Source organism: Zonotrichia albicollis, chromosome 29 (genome assembly GCF_047830755.1).
Source record: "Zonotrichia albicollis isolate bZonAlb1 chromosome 29, bZonAlb1.hap1, whole genome shotgun sequence".
NCBI lineage: Eukaryota > Metazoa > Chordata > Aves > Passeriformes > Passerellidae > Zonotrichia > Zonotrichia albicollis.
Window position 1 is genome coordinate 4,929,769 of NC_133847.1, and position 24,373 is coordinate 4,954,141.

At 45.7% G+C, this 24,373-nt stretch overlaps 1 protein-coding gene across 2 annotated transcripts; it reads left to right on the forward strand.

Annotated features, from left to right (window-relative positions):
• The first annotated feature begins 7 nt into the window (after positions 1-7).
• SGTA (small glutamine rich tetratricopeptide repeat co-chaperone alpha) lies at positions 8-23,937 on the forward strand. 2 transcript variants are annotated; one of them, XM_074529012.1, is made up of 12 exons: positions 8-144; positions 2,391-2,525; positions 6,521-6,624; positions 6,792-6,876; positions 8,038-8,137; positions 9,983-10,087; positions 14,528-14,666; positions 17,172-17,234; positions 17,570-17,607; positions 18,340-18,429; positions 21,014-21,129; positions 22,861-23,937. In XM_074529012.1, the coding sequence occupies exons 2-11, from the start codon at positions 2,426-2,428 to the stop codon at positions 21,126-21,128; spliced, it is 939 nt and encodes a 312-aa protein (XP_074385113.1). In that variant the 5' UTR covers positions 8-144; positions 2,391-2,425; the 3' UTR covers position 21,129; positions 22,861-23,937. The 2 variants fall into 2 exon arrangements, with proteins under 2 accessions (XP_074385113.1, XP_074385112.1); XM_074529011.1 differs by having other exon boundaries at positions 34-155.
• Positions 23,938-24,373: the final 436 nt, after the last annotated feature.

Here is a 24,373-nt window from a genome sequence, read left to right on the forward strand (position 1 = left end):
GCAGCATCTCTATGGTACCGGTATGGGCGGGGCTTCCTCCATAGGCCACGCCCATTCTTGTGCTATTGGGAGGGGCGGGGCCGCGGCGGAGCCGGCGCGCGGCGGGCGCGGCGCATGCGCAGTGCGGGAGCGCGCCCGGCCCAGGCGAGTGTCCGGTGAGCGCGGGGGGACCGGGGGACACCGGGAGCGGGACGGGGGCACCGGGAGCGGCTCGCCGCCAGGACCCCTCCGCCTCCGGGCCCGCTGGTGCCGGGCTGTGCTGCCCACCGTTCTGTTCCGCATGGGGGCAGCTGCACCGGGGGGTACCGGGTGCACCGGGGCCTGGGGGGGCGGGACCGGACAGGACGGGACGGGACGTACCAGGAGCGGGCTGTGCCCTCCGTTGGGACTTGTATGTCTCCGGTGCTGCCGGTGCCAGGCTCGGGGGTCACCCGTCCCGGTCACGGTGAGCGCACCGGTAACCGGGGATCCCCGGTTGTTTCCACCGGGGCAGGGTCCGGGCGGTGCTCGCGGGGCTTTGGGGACACCGGGGAGCGGCGCCTTCCCCTCTCTGCCCGGTGTGTCCGGGGGCTGCCGGGGAACGGGAGCCGGGCGGGCCCGGTGCTGCTCCGGGCGGACGGGACCGGCTCAGCTCCGGTGGGCTCGCGTTAAACGGAGCTCGGGATCTCCGTTAACTGAGCCTGGCTGTGCTACAAACCCAGTTAAAGTGCGGAGAGTTTGCTCTGGGGATTCCCAGCCCCGGCTGGTGCTGGTTGGGCTCTCCGTGCTTTGGGATTTCCCTCCCTGTGCCCTGCCAGGACGGGCTGGCACTGCCCGGGCTGCCCAACTCCTCCTGGCACTGCTTTGGGGCCACCAAAATCCTCCTTGGTTTTCCTTTAGGGCCACCAAACTCCTCCTAAATTCCTCCTGCTCCTGGCTCTGCTTTGGGGCCACCAAATTCCTCCTAAACTCCTCATGGCTCTGCTTTGGGGCCACCAAAATCCTCCTTGATTTTCCTTTAGGGCCATCAAACTCCTCCTAAATTCCTCCTGCTCCTGGCTCTGCTTTGGGGCTACCAAATTCCACCTTTACTCTGGTTTGGGGCCACCAAATTCCTCCTAAACTTCTCCTGGTTCTGCTTTGGAGCTGCCAAAGTCCTCCTGAATTCCTCCTGCTCCTGGATCTAGTTTGGGGCCACCAAATACGTCTTTGGCTCTGGTTTAGGGCCACCAAACTCCTCCTGAATTCCTCCTGCTCCTGCCTCTGGGGCTGCCAAATTCCTCCTTGGTTTTGGTTTAGGGCCACCAAATTCCTCCTGCTCTTGGCTCTCTTTTGGCCACCAAGTTCCTCCTGCTCCTGGCTCTGGTTTGGGGCCACCAAATTCCTCCTTTACTCTGGTTTGGGGCCACCAAATTCCTCCTGAATTCCTCCTGGCTCTGCTTTGGGGCCGCCAAAATCCTCCTTGATTTTCCTTTAGGGCCATCAAACTCCTCCTAAATTCCTCCTGCTCCTGGCTCTGCTTTGGCCACCAAATTCTTCCTAAATTCTTCCTGCTCCTGGCTCTGCTTTGGGGCTACCAAATTCCTCCTTTACTCTGGTTTGGGGCCACCAAAATCCTCCTTGGTTTTCCTTTAGGGCCACCAAATTCCTCCTGAATTTCTCCTGCTCTTGGTTCTGGTTTGGGGCCACCAAATTCCTCCTAAACTTCTCCTGGTTCTGGTTTGGGGCTTCCAAAGTCCTCTTGAATTCCTCCTGCTCCTGGATGTAGTTTGGGGCCACCAAATACCTCCTTGGCTCTGGTTTAGGGCCACCAAATTCCTCCTGAATTCCTCCTGGCTCTGCTTTGGGGCCGCCAAAATCCTCCTTGATTTTCCTTTAGGGCCATCAAACTCCTCCTAAATTCCTCCTGCTCCTGCCTCTGCTTTGGCCACCAAATTCTTCCTAAATTCTTCCTGCTCCTGGCTCTGCTTTGGGGCTACCAAATTCCTCCTTTACTCTGCTTTGGGGCCACCAAATTCCTCCTAAATTCCTCCTGCTCCTGGCTCTGGGACTGCCAAATTCCTCCTTGGTTTTGGTTTAGGGCCACCAAATTCCTCCTGCTCCTGGATCTAGTTTGGCGCCACCAAATTCCTCCTGGTCCTGGCTCTGGTTTCAGGAGCAGGAAAATTGGGAGGTTTTTATTCCTGGTGGGTTCCAGGGATTTCAGCACCCCTGGGTGCTTCCCTTGGCGTGGTTGTGCCAAGCAGAGGGCGAATCCAAACCTGGAGAATTCCTCAAGAAAACCAAGAATATTCTGGAGTTCCTACCAACTCCAAATCCATCCTGACCTCCTCAGCACCTCCCTGAGGGGGCAGCAGCAGCAGAACCCTTTTCCCTTTTGGTGTTTCAATGGCCGGTTTGTGTCTGTGCAGGATTTTTTGGGAAGCCAGGAGCGGTGGAGCCCAGCATGGCAGACCAGAAGCGTCTGGCCTTCTCCATCATCCAGTTCCTGCACACCCAGCTCCAGAACGGGAGCATGTCCCCAGATGCTCAGGAGAGTTTGGAAGGTGGGTGGATCTGCCTCTTGTCAGGCCAAAATTTGGGAGAATTTCACTTTTTTTCCCCGATTTTCTACCCCTGGCTTGGCCGGGCTGCTCCCGCTGCCGAACCTCGCTGGAATTTTGGGGTTGATTTTTTTTTTTTTCCTTTTGGGATTTATCCAGGGGATGCTGGTGGCTTGTGTGGCCTCTGATCTCTGCCAAGAGCAGCTTAGCTGGATGTACCTGGGCTCAGAATCCTCCCTGATCCCTGCTTGGAGACTCAGAGGGTTCACCCAGGCCAAGCTGGGAGCGCTCTGTGGGGATGGGAAATGAGAATTCTGTGGCTCCAGGGAAACTTTTTGTGCTCCTGGAGTTGTTTCTCCTCTTTTGCTGCCCAAAATATCATTCCTCAAGGTTCTTTTTCCAGACCTTTTTAAAGGGCCAGGGATCTTAAAAGGTTTCCTTAAGGGGATTAAGGTTTAGCCCTGGGTTTGTTGTGGTGAAAGGAGCGTGGCTGTGGGGTGGGGGGACATTGCTGGGAGTGGGATATTTTTTGGGATGAAAAATGTGGCAGGAAGGCTCTGTTTTTCCCTGGGAGCAGCTTCCCAAGCCTGAGGAGGGAGGAGGTGGCTCAGGGTTCCCAGAGTGAGGGGAATATTTGGAATTTTGGGCCATTCCCACATTCCCCAGATGTGGAAATGCTACAGCAGCCCCAGCCTGATTCACTTCCAACCCCAGGAATCCTTCAGGGAGTGGGAATTTGGGACTGGCTCCATCCAGGATACCCAGAGGGAAGCTTTCCCCAGCTCTGAATTTTTTGCAGAATTTGAAATTACAGCCCAAAAATCCCATCCGGTGTGGGGGAAATATTGGGTTTTTTTCCTGTTTTTTTTTTTTTTTTTGAGAGATGAGGAAGAATCCCTCAGGGAATGGGAATCAGGACTGACTCCATCCAGGATACCCAGAGGGAAGCTTTGCCCAGCTCTGAGTTTTGAAAAATCTGAGGATACAGCCCAAAAATCCCATCTGGTGTGGGGGAAATATTGGAATTTTTTCCTGGTTTTTTAAAAGATGAGGGAGAATCCCTCAAGGGATGGGAACTGGGACTGGATTCATCCAGGAGATCCAGTGGGAAGCTTTGCCCAGCTCTGAATTTTGGCAAAATTTGGAAATACAGCCCAAAAATCCCATCCGGTATGAGGGGAAATATTGGGTTTCTTTCCTGATTTTTTAAAAGATGAGGGAGAATCCCTCAAGGGATGGGAATTGGGACTGGCTCCATCCAGGATACCCAGAGGGAAGCTTTGCCCAGCTCTGAATTTTTTGCGAAATTTGAAATTACAGCCCAAAAATCCCATCCGGTGTGAGGGGAAATATTAGGATTTTTTCCTGATTTTTTTTTTTGAGAGGTGAGGGAGAATCCCTCAGGGAATGGGAATTGGGACTGGATCCATCCAGGATACCCAGAGGGAAGCTTTGCCCAGCTCTGAGTTATGAAAAATCTGAGGATACAGCCCAAAAATCCCATCTGGTGTGGGGGAAATATTGGGATTTTTTCCTGGTTTTTTAAAAGATGAGGGAGAATCCCTCAAGGGATGGGAACTGGGACTGGATTCATCCAGGATACCCAGTGGGAAGCTTTGCCCAGCTCTGAATTTTGGCAAAATTTGGAAATACAGCCCAAAAATCCCATCTGGTGTGGGGAAAATATTGGGTTTTTTTCCTGGTTTTTTTTTTGAGAGATGAGGAAAAATCCCTCAGGGAATGGGAATTTGGGACTGACTCCATACAGGAGATCCAGAGGGAAGCTTTGCCCAGCTCTGAGTTATGAAAAATCTGAGGATACAGCCCAAAAATCCCATCTGGTGAGGGGGAAATATTGGGGTTTTTTTAATGTATTTTTTGAGAGATGAGGGAGAATCCCTCAAGGGATGGGAACTGGGACTGGCTCCATCCAGGAGATCCAGAGGGAAGCTTTGCCCAGCTCTGAATTTTTTGCAAAATTTGAAAATACAAAAATCCCAAATACAAAATACAAAAAGTCCGAAAATCCCATCCGGTGAGGGGGAAATATTGGGTTTTTTTCCTGATTTTTTAAAAGATGAGGGAGAATCCCTCAGGGATTGGGAATCAGGACTAACTCCATCCAGGATACCCAGAGGGAAGCTTTGCCCAGCTCTGAGTTATGAAAAATCTGAGGATACAGCCCAAAAATCCCATCTGGTGTGGGGGAAATATTGGGGTTTTTTTCATATATTTCTTTAGAGATGAGGGAGAATCCCTCAGAGGATGGGAATTGGGACTGGCTCCATCCAGGATACCCAGAGGGAAGCTTTGCCCAGCTCTGAATTTTGGCAAAATTTGGAAATACAGCCCCAAAAATCCCATCCGGTGTGGGGGAAATATTGGGTTTTTTTCCTGTTTTTTTTTTTTGAGAGATGAGGGAGAATCCCTCAGGGAATGGGAATCAGGACTGACTCCATCCAGGATACCCAGAGGGAAGCTTTGCCCAGCTCTGAATTTTGGCAAAATTTGGAAATACAGCCCAAAAATCCCATCTGGTGTGGGGGAAATATTGAGGTTTTTTCCTGATTTTTTAAAAGATGAGGGAGAATCCCTCAGAGGATGGGAACTGGGACTGGATTCATCCAGGATATCTAGAGGGAAGCTTTGCCCAGCTCTGAATTTTGGCAAAATTGGAAAATACAAAAATCCCAAATACAAAATACAAAAAGCCCAAAAATCCCATCCGGTGTGGAGGAAATATTGGGGTTTTTTTCATATATTTCTTGAGAGATAAGGGAGAATCCCTCAAGGGATGGGAACTGGGACTGACTCCATACAGGAGATCCACAGGGAAGCTTTGCCCAGCTCTGAGTTTTGAAAAATCTGAGGATACAGCCCAAAAATCCCATCTGGTGTGGTGGAAATATTGGGGTTTTTTCCTGATTTTTTAAAAGATGAGGGAGAATCCCTCAAGGGATGGGAATTGGGACTGACTCCATACAGGATACCCAGAGGGAAGTTTTGCCCAGCTCTGAATTTTGGCAAAATTTGAAAATACAAAAATCCCAAATACAAATACAAAATACAAAAAGCCTAAAAATCCCATCCGGTGTGGGGGAAATATTGGAATTTTTTCCTGGTTTTTTAAAAGATGAGGAAGAATCCCTCAGAGGATGGGAATTGGGACTGACTCCATCCAGGAGATCCAGAGGGAAGCTTTGCCCAGCTCTGAATTTTGGCAAAATTTGGAAATACAGCCCCAAAAATCCCATCTGGTGAGGGGGAAATATTGGGGTTTTTTCCTGATTTTTTAAAAGATGAGGGAGAATCCCTCAGGGAATGGGAATTTGGGACTGGCTCCATCCAGGATACCCAGAGGGAGGCTTTGCCCAGCTCTGAGTTTTGGCAAAATTTGAAAATACAGCCCCAAAAATCCCATCTGGTGTGGGGGGAAATATTTGGATTTTTTCCTGGTTTTTTTTTGAGAGATGAGGAAGAATCCTTCAGAGTATGGGAATTGGGACTGACTCCATACAGGATACCCAGAGGGAAGCTTTGCCCAGCTCTGAGTTTTTTGCAAAATTTGAAAATACAGCCCAAAAAATCCCATCTGGTGAGGGGGAAATATTAGGATTTTTTCTTGATTTTTTTTTTTGAGAGGTGAGGAAGAATCCCTCAGGGAATGGGAATCAGGACTGACTCCATCCAGGATACCCAGAGGGAAGCTTTGCCCAGCTCTGAATTTTGGCAAAATTTGGAAATACAGCCCAAAAATCCCATCTGGTGTGGGGGAAATATTGAGGTTTTTTCCTGATTTTTTAAAAGATGAGGGAGAATCCCTCAGAGGATGGGAACTGGGACTGGATTCATCCAGGATATCTAGAGGGAAGGTTTGCCCAGCTCTGAATTTTGGCAAAATTTGGAAATACAGCCCAAAAATCCCATTGAGGTTTTTTTCCTGTTTTTTTTTGAGAGATGAATATTTATTAATTAATGACCTGATTCTCCTTCTCCAGTGGCCATCCAGTGCCTGGAAACAGCATTTGGGGTCTCCATGGAAGACCAAAGCCTGGCTGTGTCCCAGACCCTCCCCGAAATATTTGAAGCCGTGGCAGGGAAGGTGAGTGAGAGAGCCCTGGGATGTTTGTTCCCTTTTCCCTGAATTCTTCTGGATTTTCCAGGAGGCTGCTGCTCCCCTCAGAGAGTGTGGGAGGGGAACGTTTTGGGCTGGGAAAATTGGTGGGAATTGTGGGAATGCTCAGCTCAGCTTGTGCCTCTCCTTGGAAGGAGCTGGAGCGCTCCAGGACGAGCTCGGAGCCCGTCACCCCCTCAGAAGATGACGTGGCTGAGGCTGAAAGGCTCAAGACTGAAGGTACCAAACCCCTGGAGCTGCTGGATAACGAGGGTTTGGTGCTAATTGGGATTAAATCTCAATTTCCTGGCACCTGGAATTGGAGGAAAAAAGGGAATGTTTTCTATTTTTTTTCTAATTTTTTTTCTAATTTTTTTTCTATTTTTTTCTATTTTTTTTTCTATTTTTTTTTCTATTTTTTTCTCTTTTCTCTTCTCTTTTCTCTTCTCTTTTCTCTTCTCTTTTCTCTTTTCTCTTTTCTCTTCTCTTTTCTCTTTTCTCTTTTCTCTTTTCCTTCCTCTTTTCTTTTCTCTTCTCTCTTCTCTTTCTTTTCTCTTCTTTCTTCTCTTTCTTTTCTCTTTTCTCTTCTCTTTCTTTTTTCTCTTTTCTTTTCTCTTTTCTTTTCTCTTTTCTTTTCTCTTTTCTTTTCTCTTTTCTCTTTTCTTTTCTCTTTTCTTTTCTCTTTTCTCTTTTCTTTTCTCTTCTCTCTTCTCTTTCTTTTCTCTTTTCTCTTTTCTTTTCTCTTTTCTCTTTTCTTTTCTCTTTTCTTTTCTCTTTTCTTTTCTCTTTTCTTTTCTCTTTTCTTTTCTTTTCTTTTCTCTTTTCTCTTCTCTTTTCTCTTCTCTTTTCTCTTCTCTTTTCTCTTCTCTTTTCTCTTCTCTTTTCTCTTCTCTTTTCTCTTCTCTTTTCTCTTCTCTTTTCTCTTCTCTTTTCTCTTCTCTTTTCTCTTCTCTTCTCTCTTCTCTTCTCTCTTCTCTTCTCTCTTCTCTTCTCTCTTCTCTTTTCTCTCTTTTCTCTCTTTTCTCTCTTTTCTCTCTTCTCTCTCTTTTCTCTCTTCTCTCTCTTTTCTCTCTTTTCTTTTCTCTTCCTGCCTCCTGCTCCCCTTGGCCTATAGGAATGTGGGGAGGTTTTGCTGTTGGATCAGTGGTATTTTTATCCCAAAAATCCTGTGGGGTTTGGAGCAGAGCATCCATCCTTCCTGCTCTTTTTCCTGGGGAAAAAAAATGGGATGGGTGTGGGTGCAGCACCTGGGGTGGTTTTTGGGATTCAGGATTGGGAATGGGGGAATTTCCAGCCAGCAATCCCCACACTGACAAACCTCTCCCCTGTGCTATTTCCGTGGATCCAGCCCTTTGCTTTGGTTTATCCCAGTTTTTTTTTTTCCCATTTTTTTCCCATCAGGAAATGACCAAATGAAGGCAGAAAACTTCGAGGCTGCTGTGTCTTTTTATGGGAAAGCCATCGAGTTAAACCCAGCCAACGCCGTTTATTTCTGCAACAGGTACTGAGCAGCTCCCCCTGCTCAAGAATGCCCAAAAATCCCATTTTTGGAGCAATCCTGTGGAGTTTTGGAACAGTTTCTTGCTCATTGTGGGATCATGCCGTGGTTTGGGATCTCTGGGTGTGGAAATGAACTTTTATCAGATGCTGGAGAGATGAGGGATCCAGGGAATAGGATCTGCTTCCATGCACAGTGGGATGTGCTGGGAATTCAGGGTGGAATGAGCAGCTGGAGGCCCAAAAATCCCATTTTTTAAACGATCATGTGGAGTTTTTGAACAGTTTCTTGCTCGTTGTGGGATTGTGCCGTGTTTTGGTGCATCCTGGGATCTCTGGGTGGGATGTGGGTGTGCAAATTACCTTTATCAGACCTTTATCAACGAGGGATGCCATGGAATGGGATCTGCTTCCATGCACAGTGGGATTTGCTGGGAATTCAGGGTGGGATGAGGAGCTGGAGGCTCCTCGTGGAGAGGGAAGGGAGTTGTGTGTGCAGAATGAGCAGTGGAAGGAGGGAGGTTTTTGTGTCTCTCTGCAATTCCGGGATGAAACAGATTTTGAACTTTAATTTGATTATATCCAGGTAGGAATGCTTGAAATCTCAGACTGTAGGAATGTTTGAAATCTCAGATTGTATCCAGGGTAGGAATGTTTGAAATTTCAAATTGTATCCAGGCAGGAATGTTTGAAATCTCAGATTGTGGGAATGTTTGAAATCTCAGATTACATCCAGGTAGGAATGTTTGAAATCTCAGGATTATATCCAGGTAGGAATATTTGAAATCTCAGATTCTATCCAGGTAGGAATGTTTGAAATCTCAGAATCTCTCCAGGTAGAAATATTTGAAATCTCAGGATTATATCCAGGGTAGGAATGTTTGAAATCTCAGATTCTATCCAGGTAGGAATGTTTGAAATCTTAGATTCTATCCAGGTGGGAATGTTTGAAATCTCAGATTGTGGGAATGTTTGAAATCTCAGGATTATATCCAGGTAGGAATGTTTAAAATCTCAGAATCTTTCCAAGTAGGAATGTTTGAAATCTCTAGATTGTATCCAGGAAGGAATGTTTGAAACCTCAGATTGTGGGAATGTTTTAAATCTCCAGTTTATATCCAGGGTAGGAATGTTTGAAATCTCAGGATTATATCCAGGTAGGAATGTTTGAAATCTCAGAATCTTTCCAGGTGGGAATGTTTGAAATCTCAGGATTATATCCAGGTAGGAATGTTTGAAATCTCAGAATCTTTCCAGGTGGGAATGTTTGAAATCTCCAGATTCTATCCAGGCAGGAATGTTTAAAATCTCATATTCTATCCAGGTAGGAATGTTTGAAATCTCAGATTATATCCAGGTAGGAATGTTTGAAATCTCAGATTATATCCAGGTAGGAATGTTTGAAATCTCAGATTATAACCCAGGTAATAATGTTTGAAATCTCAGATTATATCCAGGTAGGAATGTTTAAAATCTCAGATTATATCGAGGTGGGAATGTTTGAAATCTCATATTCTATCCAGGCAGGAATATTTGAAATCTCAGAATCTTTCCAGGTAGGAATGTTTGAAATCTCAGGATTATATCCAGGTAGGAATGTTTGAAATCTCAGATTGTGGGAATATTTGAAATCTCAGGATTCTATCCAGGCAGGAATGCTTGGCTCCTCCCTCTGGCCTCACATCTCCCAATGGGATGCTGCAGCTCTTATCACCCATGCAGCAACATTCAACAGCCTCTTATCAGCAGATGTTGTGGAAGAGATAAGGAAAACTGCCATCCAGATAACAAACAGAACCCAATTTGCTTGGCAATGCAGGAGATTGTGGATTTTTCCCGTTTTTTCCAGAGCTGCTGCCTACAGCAAGCTGGGGAATTACGCGGGAGCCGTGCGGGACTGCGAGCGAGCCATCGGCATCGACCCCAGCTACAGCAAAGCCTACGGCAGGATGGGGTGAGCAGCCTCCTCCTGGGCCAATTCCCACCTTTCCTTGGGAATTCTGCAGCCCTGCAAACCCCAGAACAAAGATTTTATCCGTTTGGTCCACCATGAAAAAATTCCTGCAGTTTCGGCTTTTTAGGGTGGAGAAAAATTCACATTTTTCAATTCTAAGAGAGTTGATGGGGACCACTGGATTTAAAAAGTGCCAGAAAAAAACCCCATCTATGACTTTGATTTTTATTTCTACCTTTCCTTGGGAATTCTGCAGCCCTGCACACCCCAGAACAAAGATTTTATCAGTTTGCTACACCATGAAAAAATTCTGCAGTTTCGGCTTTATAGGGTGGACAAAAATTCACATTTTTCAATTTTTAGGAAGTTGGTGAGTCAATGGTTGGATAAGACAAGTGACCAAAAAATTCCACTTTGATTTTTATTTCCACCTTTCCTTGGGAATTCTGCAGCCCCTGGAACAAAGATTTTATCCGTTTGGTCCACCATGAAAAAATTCTGCAGTTTTGGCTTTATAGGGTGGACAAAAAATTTCACATTTTTAAATTTTTAGGAGGTTGGTGGAACAGCAGTTAGATAAGACAAATGACCAAATAATTCCTCTTTGGTTTTTGGAATTTTGGAATTCTGCATTCCTGCACTCCCCAGAACAAAGATTTTATCCATTTGGTCCACCATGAAAAAATTCTGCAGTTTTGGCTTTATAGGGTGGAGAAAAATTCACATTTTTCAATTCTAAGAAAGTTGATGGGGACAACTGGATTTAAAAAGTGCCCAAAAAAAACACATTACTTTGATTTTTATTTCCACCTTTCCTTGGGAATTCTGCAGCCCTGCACTCCCCAGAACAAAGATTTTATCCGTTTGTTACACCATGAAAAAATTCCTGCAGTTTCGGCTTTATAGGGTGGAGAAAAAATTTCACGTTTTTCAATTTTTAGGAGGTTGGTGAGACAATGGTTGGACAAGACAGGTGACAAAAAAATTCCACTTTGATTTTTATTTCCACCTTTCCTTGGGAATTCTGCATCCCTGCACACCCCAGAACAGGGATTTTATCCATTTGGTGCACCATGAAAAAATTCCTACAGTTTCAGCTTTTTAGGGTGGAGAAAAAAATTTCACGTTTTTCAATTTTTAGGAGGTTGGTGAGTCAATGGTTGGATAAGACAGGTGACAAAAAAATTCCACTTTGATTTTTATTTCCACCTTTCCTTGGGAATTCTGCATCCCTGCAAACCCCAGAACAAGGATTTTATCCATTTGGTCCACCATGAAAAATTTCCTGCTGTTTCAGCTTTTTAGGGTGGAGAAGAATTGAAAAACGTGAATTTTAAGAAAGTTGATGGGGACCACTGGATTTAAAAAGTGCCAAAAAAACCCCCCATCTATGACTCTGATTTTTATTTCCACCTTTCCTTGGGAATTCTGCATCCCTGCAAACCCCAGAACAAAGATTTTATCCGTTTGTTACACCATGAAAAAATTCTGCAGTTTCGGCTTTATAGGGTGGACAAAAATTCACATTTTTCAATTTTTAGGAGGTTGGTGAGACAATGGTTAGATAAGACAGGTGACAAAAAAATTCCACTTTGATTTTTATTTCCACCTTTCCTTGGGAATTCTGCAGCCCTGCACTCCCCAGAACAAAGATTTTATCAGTTTGGTTCACAATGAAAAAATTCCTGCAGTTTCGGCTTTTTAGGGTGGAGAAAAAATTTCACGTTTTTCAATTCTAAGAAAGTTGATGGGGACAACTGGATTTAAAAAGTGCCAAAAAAAACACCCCATCTATGACTCTGATTTTTATTTCCACCTTTCCTTGGGAATTCTGCATCCCAGCACACCCCAGAACAAAGATTTTATCCGTTTGGTCCGCCATGAAAAAATTCCTGCAGTTTCGGCTTTATAGGGTGGAGAAAAATTCACATTTTTCAATTTTTAGGAGGTTGGTGAGACAATGGTTGGATAAGACAAATGACCAAAAAATTCCTCTTTGGTTTTTGGAATTTTGGAATTCTGCAGCCCTGCAAACCCCAGAACAAAGATTTTGTCCATTTGGTTCACAATGAAAAAATTCTGCAGTTTCGGCTTTTTAGGGTAGAGAAAAATTCACGTTTTTCAATTTTTAGGAGGTTGGTGAGATAATGGTTGGATAAGACAAGTGACAAAAAAATTCCTCTTTGGTTTTTATTTTCTTTCCACCTTTCCTTGGGAATTCTGCAAACCCCAGAACAAAGATTTTATCCATTTGGTCCACCATGAAAAATTTCCTGCTGTTTCAGCTTTTTAGGGTGGAGAAAAAATTTCACGTTTTTCAATTCTAAGAGAGTTGATGGGGACCACTGGATTTAAAAAGTGCCCCAAAAAAAACACATTACTTTGATTTTTATTTCCACCTTTCCTTGGGAATTCTGCAAACCCCAGAACAAAGATTTTATCCGTTTGGTCCACCATGAAAAAATTCCTGCAGTTTCGGCTTTTTAGGGTGGAGAAAAAATTTCACGTTTTTCAATTCTAAGAAAGTTGATGGGGACCACTGGATTTAAAAAGTGCCCCCAAAAAAACCATGACTTTGATTTTTATTCACACTTTTCCTTGGGAATTCTGCAGCCCAGCACACCCCAGAACAAAGATTTTATCAGTTTGTTACACCATGAAAAAATTCCTGCAGTTTCGGCTTTTTAGGGTGGAGAAAAATTCACATTTTTCAATTTTTAGGAGGTTGGTGAGACAATGGTTGGATAAGACAAGAGACCAAAAAATTCCTCTTTGGTTTTTATTTTCTTTCCACCTTTCCTTGGGAATTCTGCATCCCAGCACACCCCAGAACAAAGATTTTATCCGTTTGGTCCACCATGAAAAAATTCCTGCAGTTTCGGCTTTTTAGGGTGGAGAAAAATTCACGTTTTTCAATTTTTAGGAAGTTGGTGAGACAATGGTTGGATAAGACAAGTGACCAAAAAATTCCTCTTTGATTTTTATTTCCACTTTTCCTTGGGAATTCTGCAGCCCTGCAAACCCCAGAACAAAGATTTTATCCGTTTGGTTCACCATGAAAAAATTCTGCAGTTTCGGCTTTATAGGGTGGAGAAAAATTCACGTTTTTCAATTCTAAGAAAGTTGATGGGGACAACTGGATTTAAAAAGTGCCAAAAAAACAAACCCATCTATGACTTTGATTTTTATTTCCACCTTTCCTTGGGAATTCTGCAGCCCTGCAAACCCCAGAACAAAGATTTTATCAGTTTGGTCCACCATGAAAAAATTCCTGCGGTTTCGGCTTTTTAGGGTGGAGAAAAATTCACATTTTTCAATGTTTAGGAGGTTGGTGACTCAATGGTTGGATAACACAAGTGACAAAAAAATTCCACTTTGATTTTTATTTCCACCTTTCCTTGGGAATTCTGCATTCCTGCAAACCCCAGAACAAAGATTTTATCCATTTGGTCCACCATGAAAAATTTCCTGCTGTTTCGGCTTTTTAGGGTGGAGAAAAAATTTCACGTTTTTCAATTTTTAGGAGGTTGGTGAGACAATGGTTGGATAAGACAAGTGACCAAAAAATTCCTCTTTGGTTTTTGGAATTTTGGAATTCTGCAGCCCTGCACTCCCCAGAACAAAGATTTTATCCATTTGGTCCACCATGAAACAATTCCTGCAGTTTCGGCTTTTTAGGGTGGAGAAAAATTAATATTTTTTAATTCTAAGAAAGTTGGTGGGGACAGCAGTTGGATAAAACAAGTGACCAAAAGATTCCTCTGTAACTTTGGTTTTTTATTTTCTTTTCTGCTGGAATTTTGATTTCCTGAAAATTTATTTCTTAATTCTAAGTTGGTGGCGACAACTGGATTTAAAAAGTGCCAAAAAAGAAAAACCCTTTGTGACTTTGATTTTTATTTTCTTCCCACCATTCCTGCTGGAATTTTCAGTTCCCAGAACAGGGATTTTATCAATTTGTTCCACCATGAAAAAATTCTGCAGTTTTGGCTTTTAGGGTGGAGAAAAAATTTCACGTTTTTCAATTCTAAGAAAGTTGGTGGGGACAGCAGTTGGATAAAACAAATGACCAAATAATTCCTCTGTAACTTTGATTTTTTATTTTCTTTTCTACTGGAATTTTGATTTCCTGAAAATTTATTTCTTTATTCTAAGTTGATGGGGATAACTGGATTTAAAAAGTGCCCAAAAAAATCCATCTATGACTTTGATTTTTATCTTCTTCCCACCATTCCTGCTGGAATTTTCATTTCCCAGAACAAGGATTTTATCAATTTGTTACACTATGAAAAATTCCTGCTGTTTTAGGTTTTTTTAGGGTGGAGAAAAAAAATTCACATTTTTCAATTCTAAGAAAGTTGGTGGGGGACAACAATTGGATTAAAATAAGTGACAAAAAACCTTTCTATGACTTTGAATTTTCTGTTTTTTCTTTCCCAGCTTGGCCCTGTCCAGCTTAAACAAACACACAGAAGCCGTTGTTTATTACAAAAAAGCTCTGGAGTTGGATCCGGACAACGAAACCTACAAATCCAACCTCAAAATAGCTGAACAGAAAATGAAGGAGACTCCCAGTCCAGTAAGTTGTGGGATTTGGGAATTTATTGAGGTTGCAGCGTTTTGCAACAGCAATTTCCACACTTTTGTGATCAAATCTATCCAAAATTCAGCTTTTTTTTGGTTTTTTTTTTGTTTTCCCCCATTGCACCAAAGGTGGTTTTTTTTTTTTGCACACAAAATTTTCATTTCCCAGAACAAGGATTTTATCAGTTTGTTCCACCATGATGAAATTCCTGCTATTTTGGCTTTTTAGGGTGGAGAAAAACTTCACATTTTTAAATTTTTAGGAGGTTGGTGGAACAGCAGTTAGATAAGACAAATGACCAAATAATTCCTCTGTAACTTTGATTTTTTTATTTTCTTTTCGACTGGAATTTTGATTTCCTGAAAATTTATTTTTTAATTCTATGTTGATGGGGATAACTGGATTTGCACACAAAGAAAACTTTTTTTCCCCAAAAGAAACCAGGAGGAATGGGTTGAAATGTCCTTTATGGATCATTTTCAGGGGAATTTTAATTTTTCCAAGGTTTTTTTTTCCAGGGCAGAGCTGAGGGGATGAGCAGGAATCTCTGGGATTTTCCAGAGACTCTTCCCCCCCCGTCAGGGTTTAAATGTTGGATTTGGGATCCTCCAAAAACAAAAAGGGGAAGGATTTTTCCAACAGCCTGGAGAGACAGGAGAAGGGCAGGGTTGGGTGGGAGAATGGGAAGGAATCTTTGGATGGAATTCCCAGAGAAGTTGGGATTGTCCCAAGGAAAGGTTGGAGAAGCTCCAAGGAGTCACTTCCAGGGGTTCCAGGAGAGCTGGAGGGGGATTTGGGAGAAGGGATGGAGGGACAGGACACAGGGAATGGGGTTAGAATGGGAAAATGGAGATTTGAGTGGGATTTTGGGAAAGAATTCCTGGCTGGGAGGGTGGGGAGGGAATGGGATGGAATTCCCAGAGCAGCTGGGGATGCTCAATCCTTGGCAGTGCCCAAGGCCAGGCTGGGAATGGAATCCCATCTCTGCTGGGATTCACTGGCTCTGGCAGCCCTGGGAATGGGGAATGGGATTTGGGAATGGGGGATGGGAATGAGGAATGGGGAATGGGGATGGAGAATGAGAAATGAGGAATTGGGAATGGGGTTTGGGGGTGGAGGATGAGAAATGAGGAATTGGGAATGGGGTTTGGGGGTGGAGAATGAGAAATGAGGAATTGGGAATGGGGAATGGGGGTGGAGAATGAGAATGAGGAATGGGGAATGGGGAGTGGGGAGTGGGGAATGGGGAATGGGAAATGAGGAATGGGGAATGAGGGGTGGGTAATGGGGAAATGGGAATGAAGAATTGGGAATGGGGTTTGGGAATGGGGTTTGGGGGTGGAGAATGAGAAATGAGGAATTGGGAATGGGGTTTGGGAATGAGGATGGGAAAGGAGGAATGGGGAATGAGGGGCGGGTAATGGGGAAATGAGAATGAAGAATTTGGAATGGGGATGGGGAATGAGGAATGGGGTTTTGGAATGGGGATTGGGGAATGGGAAATGAGAGATGGGAATGGGGAATTGGGAACAGGGATGGGAAATGAGGAATGGGATTTTGGGAATGAGGAATGGGGTTTTGGAGTGGGAATGGGGAATGAGCAATGGGAATGGGGGATGGAAATTGGGGAATGGAGAATGAGGGATGGGAATGAGGAATGGGGTTTTGGAATGGGGAATGGGGATGGAGAATGAGAAATGAGGAATTGGGAATGGGGTTTGTGAATGAGGATGGGGAATGGGGAGTGAGGAGTAGGGAATGGGAAATGAGGAATGGGGAATGAAGAATTGGGAATGGGGAATGAGGAATGGGGTTTTGGAATGGGGAATTGGGAACAGGGATGGGCAATGAGGAATGGGGTTTGGAAGTAGAAATGGGGAATGTGGAAAGGGATTTTGGAATGGGAATGAGCAATGGGAATGGGGAATGAGCAATGGGAATGGGGAATTGGGAATGAGGTTTTGGAGTGGGAATGGGGAATGGAAATTGGGGAATGAGGGATGGGAATGAGCAATGGGAATGGGGAATGAAGGATGGAAATGAGGAATGGGGTTTGGGGAATAAGGAATGGGAAATGGGGTTTCGGAATTAGGAATGGGGAATGGGGAATTGGGAACAGGGATGGGAATGAGGAATGGGATTTTGGAATGGGAATGGGGAATGAAGGATGGGAATGAGGAATGGGGTTTGGGAAATAAGGAATGGGAAAGGGGGTTTCGGAATTAGGAATGGGGAATGAACAATGGGAATGGGGAATTGGGAACGGGGATGGGAATGAGGAATGGGGTTTGGAAATAGAAATGGGGAATGAGGAAAGGGATTTTGGAATGGGAATGAGCAATGGGAATGAGGAATAGGAAATTGGGAATGAGGAATGGGGAATTGGGAATGGGGATGGGGAATGAGGAATGGTGTTTGGGGAATGAGGGATGGGAATGGGGAATGAGGGATGGGAATGGGGAACGGGCAGTGACAGCAGCTCTGGTTTCTCCCTTCCAGACCAGCGGCCCCGGCGGGTTCGACTTGGCCGGATTGCTGAACAACCCCGGCTTCATGAGCATGGTGACTGCAGACCCTGGGGCTCCCTGGGATGGGGGCTCCCTGGGGGCTCCCCTGGGTGGGATTCCCTGGGATGGAGCCCCTCTGGAAGCTTTCCCCACTCCCTGGGGCTGTTTGAAAGCTGTCGCTGCTCCCTTCAGCTCACACAGAGCTGGGAATTTCTCCTCAGGCTTTTCCCAGGCTGTGGCAGGGCCTGCTCTGCTCTGGGCTTGGCCTTTGCTCTCCTTTTTGCCATTTTCCCCTTTTTCCTGGATTCCCAAACATTCCCACCTTCCCTTTGGGGTTGATCCCACCCCGTCCCTGCTGCCTCACCCGGGTGTTGTTTTTATTCCCCACAGGCCTCAAACCTCATGAACAACCCCCAAGTACAACAGCTGTGAGTTGGATCCCACTTTTATTTATTCCCTCTTGGAATTCTGGGTTTGTTCCCTCTTGGAATTCTGGGTTTGGCCTTTCCCAGTGGGAGCAGGAGGGAATTTGGGCCAGGAATGTTGAGGAGGGGCTCAGAACCAGTTCCCTGAGCTTGGGGGGTTTGGGTGCTCTGGAAAGTGCTGGGAGAGGGATTGGAATAAAATTGTTCCTGGGGGAGATGGATCATGGCCCTGGAATTGGTTCTGCTGCAGTTTGATGGGATTTCAGGAATTTCCCAGCTTGGTTGAAATGGGAATATTCCCATTCCTGGATGGATGTGAGGAGCAGTTCCCAATATTTGAAGAAAATGGATAAATTCATTCCTGAATCCATTCCGGAGCAATCCTGCAGAGCGTGGCAGGAGGGAGAGACCCTCTGGAGCCCCCAAATCCTTGGATTTTTGGGATGAGACCGCTCAGCTCCCTTTGGCTTCTCCCTCTCCGTGGTGCCATTGGGAATTCCCACCTGGAGGGAATCCAGGGAGGCAGAGCAGGGCTGGAATTCCATAAATCTGGGAACATCAACATTATTATGATAATTTTATTAATTGCTCAGCTTAATTAGTTATTTCCAGCCAACCCAGGAAAAGCTGCTGCAGGGAATTCCGAGATCCCCAGGATGGGAAGTTGCTCCCGCCCATCCCCAGGTGATTTTTTGGGGATTTTTTCCCGGTTTTGAGCCCTTTTTCCCTCCCCAGAATGTCGGGGATGATCTCGGGAGGCCACAACGCCATGGGAGCGACCGGGAGCAGCCCCTCCACCAACGACCTGGCCAGCCTGATCCAGGCGTGAGTGGGGACAGCTGGGGACACAATGGGGACACCTGGGGACAGGATGGGGACAGACTGGGATGGCTGGGGGACAGGGCTGGGGGACAGGGTGGGACAGACTGGGATGGCTGGGGGACAGGGCTGGGGACAGACAGCCGGGGGACAGGACTGGGGACAGACAGCCGGGGGACAGGACTGGGGACACCTAGGACAGCAGGGGACACGATGGGGACAGGATGGGGACAGACTGGGATGGCTGAGGGACAGGGCTGGGGACAGGACTGGGATGAGACTGGGGACAGGGCTGGGGACACCTGGGGACACGATGGGGACAGACTGGGACAGCTGGGGATGGCTGGGGATGGCTGGGGGATAGGACTGGGGGACAGGGCTGGGGACATCTGGGGGACAGACAGCCTGGAGACAGCTGGGGATAGGATTGGGGACAGGATTGGGGACACCTAGGACATCAGGGGACAGGACTGGGGACAGCTGGGGGGTAGGATTGGGGACAGGACTGGGGACAGACTGGGACAGCTGAGGGATAGGATTGGGGGACAAGGATGGGGACACGTAGGGACAGGGCTGGGGACAGGCTGGAGGGACAGCTGGAGGAAAGGGCTGGGGACAACTTGGGGGCAGAACTGGACTGGGACTGGGGACACTGGGGACAGGATGGGGACAGACTGGGACAGCTGGGGATGGCTGGGGGACAGGACTGGGGGACAGACAGCCTGGAGACAGCTGGGGACAGAGATGGGGACAAGGCTGGAGGATGGGACTTGGGACACCTAGGACAGCAGGGGACAGACTGGGGACAGACTGGGATGGCTGGGGACAGCTGGGGGATAGGATTGGGGGACAAGGATGGGGATAGGATTGGGGACAGCTGGGGATTGGATTGGGGACAAGGCTGGGGGACAGGATTGGGGGACAGGGCTGGGGATAGAGCTGGGGACAGGCTGGAGGGACAGCTGGAGGAAAGGGCTGGGGACAACTTGGGGGCAGAACTGGACTGGGACTGGGGACACTGGGGACAGGACTGGGGACACCTAGGACAGCAGGGGACAGGATGGGGACAGACTGGGACAGCTGGGGATGGCTGGGGGATAGGGCTGGGGACAAGACTGGGGACACCTGGGGACAGACTGGGACAGCTGGGGATGGCTGGGGATAGGACTGGAGGACAGGGCTGGGAGACAGGACTGGGATGAGACTGGGGACAGAGATGGGGACAAGGCTGGAGGATAGGATTGGGGACACCTAGGACAGCAGGGGACAGGACTGGGGACAGGACTGGGGACACCTGGGGACAGGATGGGGACAGACTGGGACAGACTGGGATGGCTGGGGGATAGGATTGGGGGACAAGGATGGGGATAGGATTGGGGGACAGGGCTGGAGACAGCTGGGGATTGGATTGGGGACAAGGCTGGGGGACAGGACTGGGGACAGACTGGGACAGCTGGGGGACAGGGCTGGGGGACAGGGTTGGGGGGCAATTGGGGACAGGACTGGGAACAACTGAGGACAAGCTGGGAACAGGATTGGGGGCAGCTGGGGACAATCCAAGGGGACAATCCTGGATCCAGGGCTGGGAATGTCCCAGGGTATTGCCTGTGTCCAGGTATCCCCAATGTCCCTGCTGTCCCTGTGTGTCCCTGCTGTCCCCTGTGCGTCCCTGTGGGTGTCCCTGATGTCCCTGTGTGTCCCTGCTGTCCCTGTGTGTCCCTGATGTCCCTGGGTGTCCCCAATGTCCCTGATGTCCCTGTGGGTGTCCCTGCTGTCCCCTGTGTGTCCCCCTGGTATCCCTGATGTCCCTGTGTGTCCCCCATGTCCCTGTGTGTGTCCCTGCTGTCCCCCATGTCCCTGATGTCCCCGTGTGTCCCTGATGTCCCTGTGTGTCCCCCATGTCCCTGCTGTCCCCTGTGTGTCCCCAATGCCCCTGTGTGTGTCCCTGATGTCCCCCATGTCCCTGCTGTCCCCTGTGTGTCCCTGCTGTCCCTGTGGGTGTCCCTGATGTCCCCTGTGTGTCCCTGTGGGTGTCCCCCATGTCCCCTGTGTGTCCCCCATGTCCCTGTGGGTGTCCCTGTGTGTCCCTGCTGTCCCCAATGTCCCTTGTGTGTCCCTGTCCCTGTGTGTGTGTCCCTGCTGTCCCTGTGGGTGTCCCTGCTGTCCCTGCTGTCCCCAATGTCCCCTGTGGGTGTCCCTGCTGTCCCTGTGTGTTCCCTGCTGTCCCTGTGTGTCCCTGCTGTCCCCTATGTGTGTCCCCTGTGGGTGTCCCTGCTGTCCTCTGTGTGTCCCTGCTGTCCCCAATGTCCCTGTGTGTCCCCCATGTCCCTGCTGTCCCTGTGTGTCCCTGCTGTCCCTGTGTCCCCCCCAATGTCCCTGATGTCCCTGTGGGTGTCCCTGATGTCCCCGGTGTGTCCCTGCTGTCCCCAATGTCCCTGCTGTCCCCAATGTCCCTGATGTCCCTGTGTGTGTCCCTGCTGTCCCTGTGTGTCCCCAATGTCCCCTGTGTGTGTCCCTGTCCCCTGGATGTCCCCAATGTCCCCTGTGTGTCCCTGCTGTCCCCAATGTCCCCGTGTGTCCCTGTCCCCAGGGGCCAGCAGTTTGCGCAGCAGATGCAGCAGCAGAACCCGGAGCTCATTGAGCAGCTGCGCAGCCAAATCCGCAGCCGGACCCCGAGCGCCAGCAACGAGGAGCAGCAGGAGTGAGGTGGGCATCGATTATTGGCTATTGATTGGCTATTGATTGATTGATTCAGTGCAGGAATCGATCAATCCAGTTCTGATCAGTCAGCAGTGAGGTGGGGCAGGAGCAATCATTGATTATTGATTGATTGATTGATTGAGTACAGGAATCGATAATTCAGGAGTGAGGTGGGGATTGATTATTGGTTATTGATTGATTATTGATTGATTGATTCAATACAGGAATTGATCAATCCAGTTCTAATCAGTCAGCAGTGAGGTGGGGCAGGAGCAATCATTGATTATTGATTGATTGATTGATTGATTCAGTACAGGAATCGATAACTCAGGAGTGAGGTGGGGCATTGGTGATTGATTGATTGATTGATTGATTGATTGATTGAATACAGGAATTGATAATTCAGGAGTGAGGTGGGGCAGGAGCAGGGCCATTGGTTATTGATTGGTTATTCATTGATTATTGATTGATTGATTCAATACAGGAATTGATAAATCCAGTTCTAATCAGTCAGCAGTGAGGTGGGGCAGGAGCAATCATTGATGATTGATTGATTGATTGATTGATTGATTGAATACAGGAATTGATAATTCAGGAGTGAGGTGGGGCAGGAGCAGGGCCATTGGTTATTGATTGATTATTGATTGATTATTGATTGATTCAGTATGGGAATTGATAACTCCAGTTGGAGTCAGTCAGGACTGAGGTGCCTGCATCAGTGGCTATTGATTATTGATTGATTGATTCAGTACAGGAATTGATAATGTCAGTTTGAGTAAATCAGCAGTGAAGTGGGGCAGGATCAATCATTGATGATTAATTGATTGATTGATTGATTGATTGATTGAATACAGGAATTGGTAACTCCAGTTCTAATCAATCAGGAGTGAGGTGGGGCAGGATCAGTGCCATTGATTATTGATTGATTGACTGATTCAATACAGGAATTGAAAACACCAGTTTGAGTCAAATACAGTTTTAAATTTCTATTTTAAATTCTGAAAAATTTAAATTTAAGTTATTTAAATTAAATAAAGTAATAAATAAATAAAATAATATTAGAATAATAAATAAATAAAATAATATTAAAATAAATAAAATAATATTAAGTTAGATCAAAATTTAAAATAAAATGTGTGAATGGAAAAGAATGAAAAAATTGAATTGAAATGAATTGAATTAAAATTAAAATCATTGAAATAAGAATAAAATAATTGTAATTAAAATAATTGAAGCCATTTAAATTATTGTATTTATTTGAATATAAAATAATGAGAAGTTAAAATAAAAATGGATTTAAATAAAATTTCAAATAAATAAAATAATAAAAATTAAATAATAATAAGTAAAATAATTATATATATATTATGTCATTTTACAGGTTAATATATTAGTGTTATATTTATAATAGTAATAAGTAAATAATAGTAATAAAACAAAAATTCGATTGAAAAATAAATTTAAAATAAATTTGTTTGAAATAAAATGAAATTATAATTTGAAATTAAATAAAAATTAAATGAAAATCAACTGAAATAAAAGAAAATAATTTGAAAATAAATTAGCTTGAAATATAATGAAATAAAGTCAAATAAGTTAAAGTAAAATAAAGTAAATAGAAATAAATTTTCTATAAATAATAATAAATAAATAAATAAATAAATAAATAATAAATAAAAGAAACTGATGAAATTCCCTTTTCCCCAGGTGAATTTCCTGTTTTCCCTCTCTCCACAGCCCCTGGAAATTCCAGAATTTGCTTTTCCAGCTGGGAGCCACCTCCGTGTTGCCAATTCTTGACTTGGAAGTGTCCAAGAGGGGGAAAAAAACCCAAAACTCCAACGGATAAAAACCACAAAAATTCCCAAATCTTCCCGAGACCTGCATGTCCCTGAGAATTCCCATTTCCCTCCCTTTTTTCCCCTTTTTTTCCCTTTTTCAGGTTCATTTTTTGGGGTTTTTTTCCTGGCAGCCCCAGCAGAGCTGAACTCAGAATTCTGTTGGGAAATTCCCAAATCCCTGCAGGATTTGCTGCCTGGGGGAGGGGTTTTATTCCCAATTTTTTTTTTTTTTTTTTTTGTTTTTGGAGCATTTCCAAACAAATTCTTCTTTTTTTTGCCCCAATTTTCCCCTCGGGAGCCACTTCCAAGAAGTGTTTGAGTCCCTGCTCATCCCCACTCTGGAATTCCTGGGATTTTCCATCTCTGGGAATGAAGATTTTGCTCCAAATCTGGGATTTTTTTGGGAATTTTGCTGCTTCCCCCTCTCCAGGATCCACGGGGGAGTCAGGGCTGAACCTCCCCCAGGCATTTTTTGGGGTTTTTTTTCCCCAATCCCAAAAAATCCTGGAAAATCCTATTTGAGTGTTCAGCAACTCTGGCAAAAATGGGGATTTCTCCCATGGAATGTGAGCAGGGAGGGAGTGAAGGTGTTTTTAGTGTGTTTAAAGGAGTTTTTTCTGAATTATTTTGATTTTTTTTTTTAATTGCATGTCAATGATCAGCCTGGCTGGGCTGGGGGTGGAATGAATCCAAAATCCCCCTTTGGATCCAAAAATCCAGGATTTGGGCAGGGAGAAGCTCCTGGAGCCACCTCAAAATCCCAGCTGGGGGAAACCAGAGGGAATTTTTTAAAATCCAAAATGGATTTAAATCCAATTTTTGGCTCCTGGGGGATGAGGAGCCCCCCTGGAACGTTGGGGAGACGGAAAAAATCATGGAAAAAAAGTGATTTTTTTTGGTCGAGGCTCCGTGGAATTCATGTGGTTCGTGTCACTCGTGAGGAATAAAAACCATTTGGACACTTTGGTTGTTATCCCTGCGTGCTCAGGTGATTTTCCAGAACTTTCTGTGGGCTCAGGTTCTGTTTGGGGGCACATTTTATTCCCATTTTCCCCAATTTTTTTGTCCTTCCCAGCAGGAATTCTCCTCCTGCGCATTCCTACAGCACAAAAATTAGAAAACTTTTATTTTTCCCTCCACTTCTCCTTCCCTAAATTGCTTTTAATTTCTCTCCACCTGCTTTTTTTTTGTAGCCCTACCAAAGGAATTTCAGGCTGGAAATGAAAATATTCTGGAATTATCCAAAAATATGGAAACCATGGCACTGCTTTCCTGCTGTTTTCAGCTCATTTTGTGCTGTTTCCTTTCCCTCACCCTCCTGGCTCTTTCCTGATCCGTTTTTTAATATTTTTTTGTAATTTTCTTCCTCTCCAAATTGGGATTTTCTAGCCCTGAATTCCAGGTGAGAT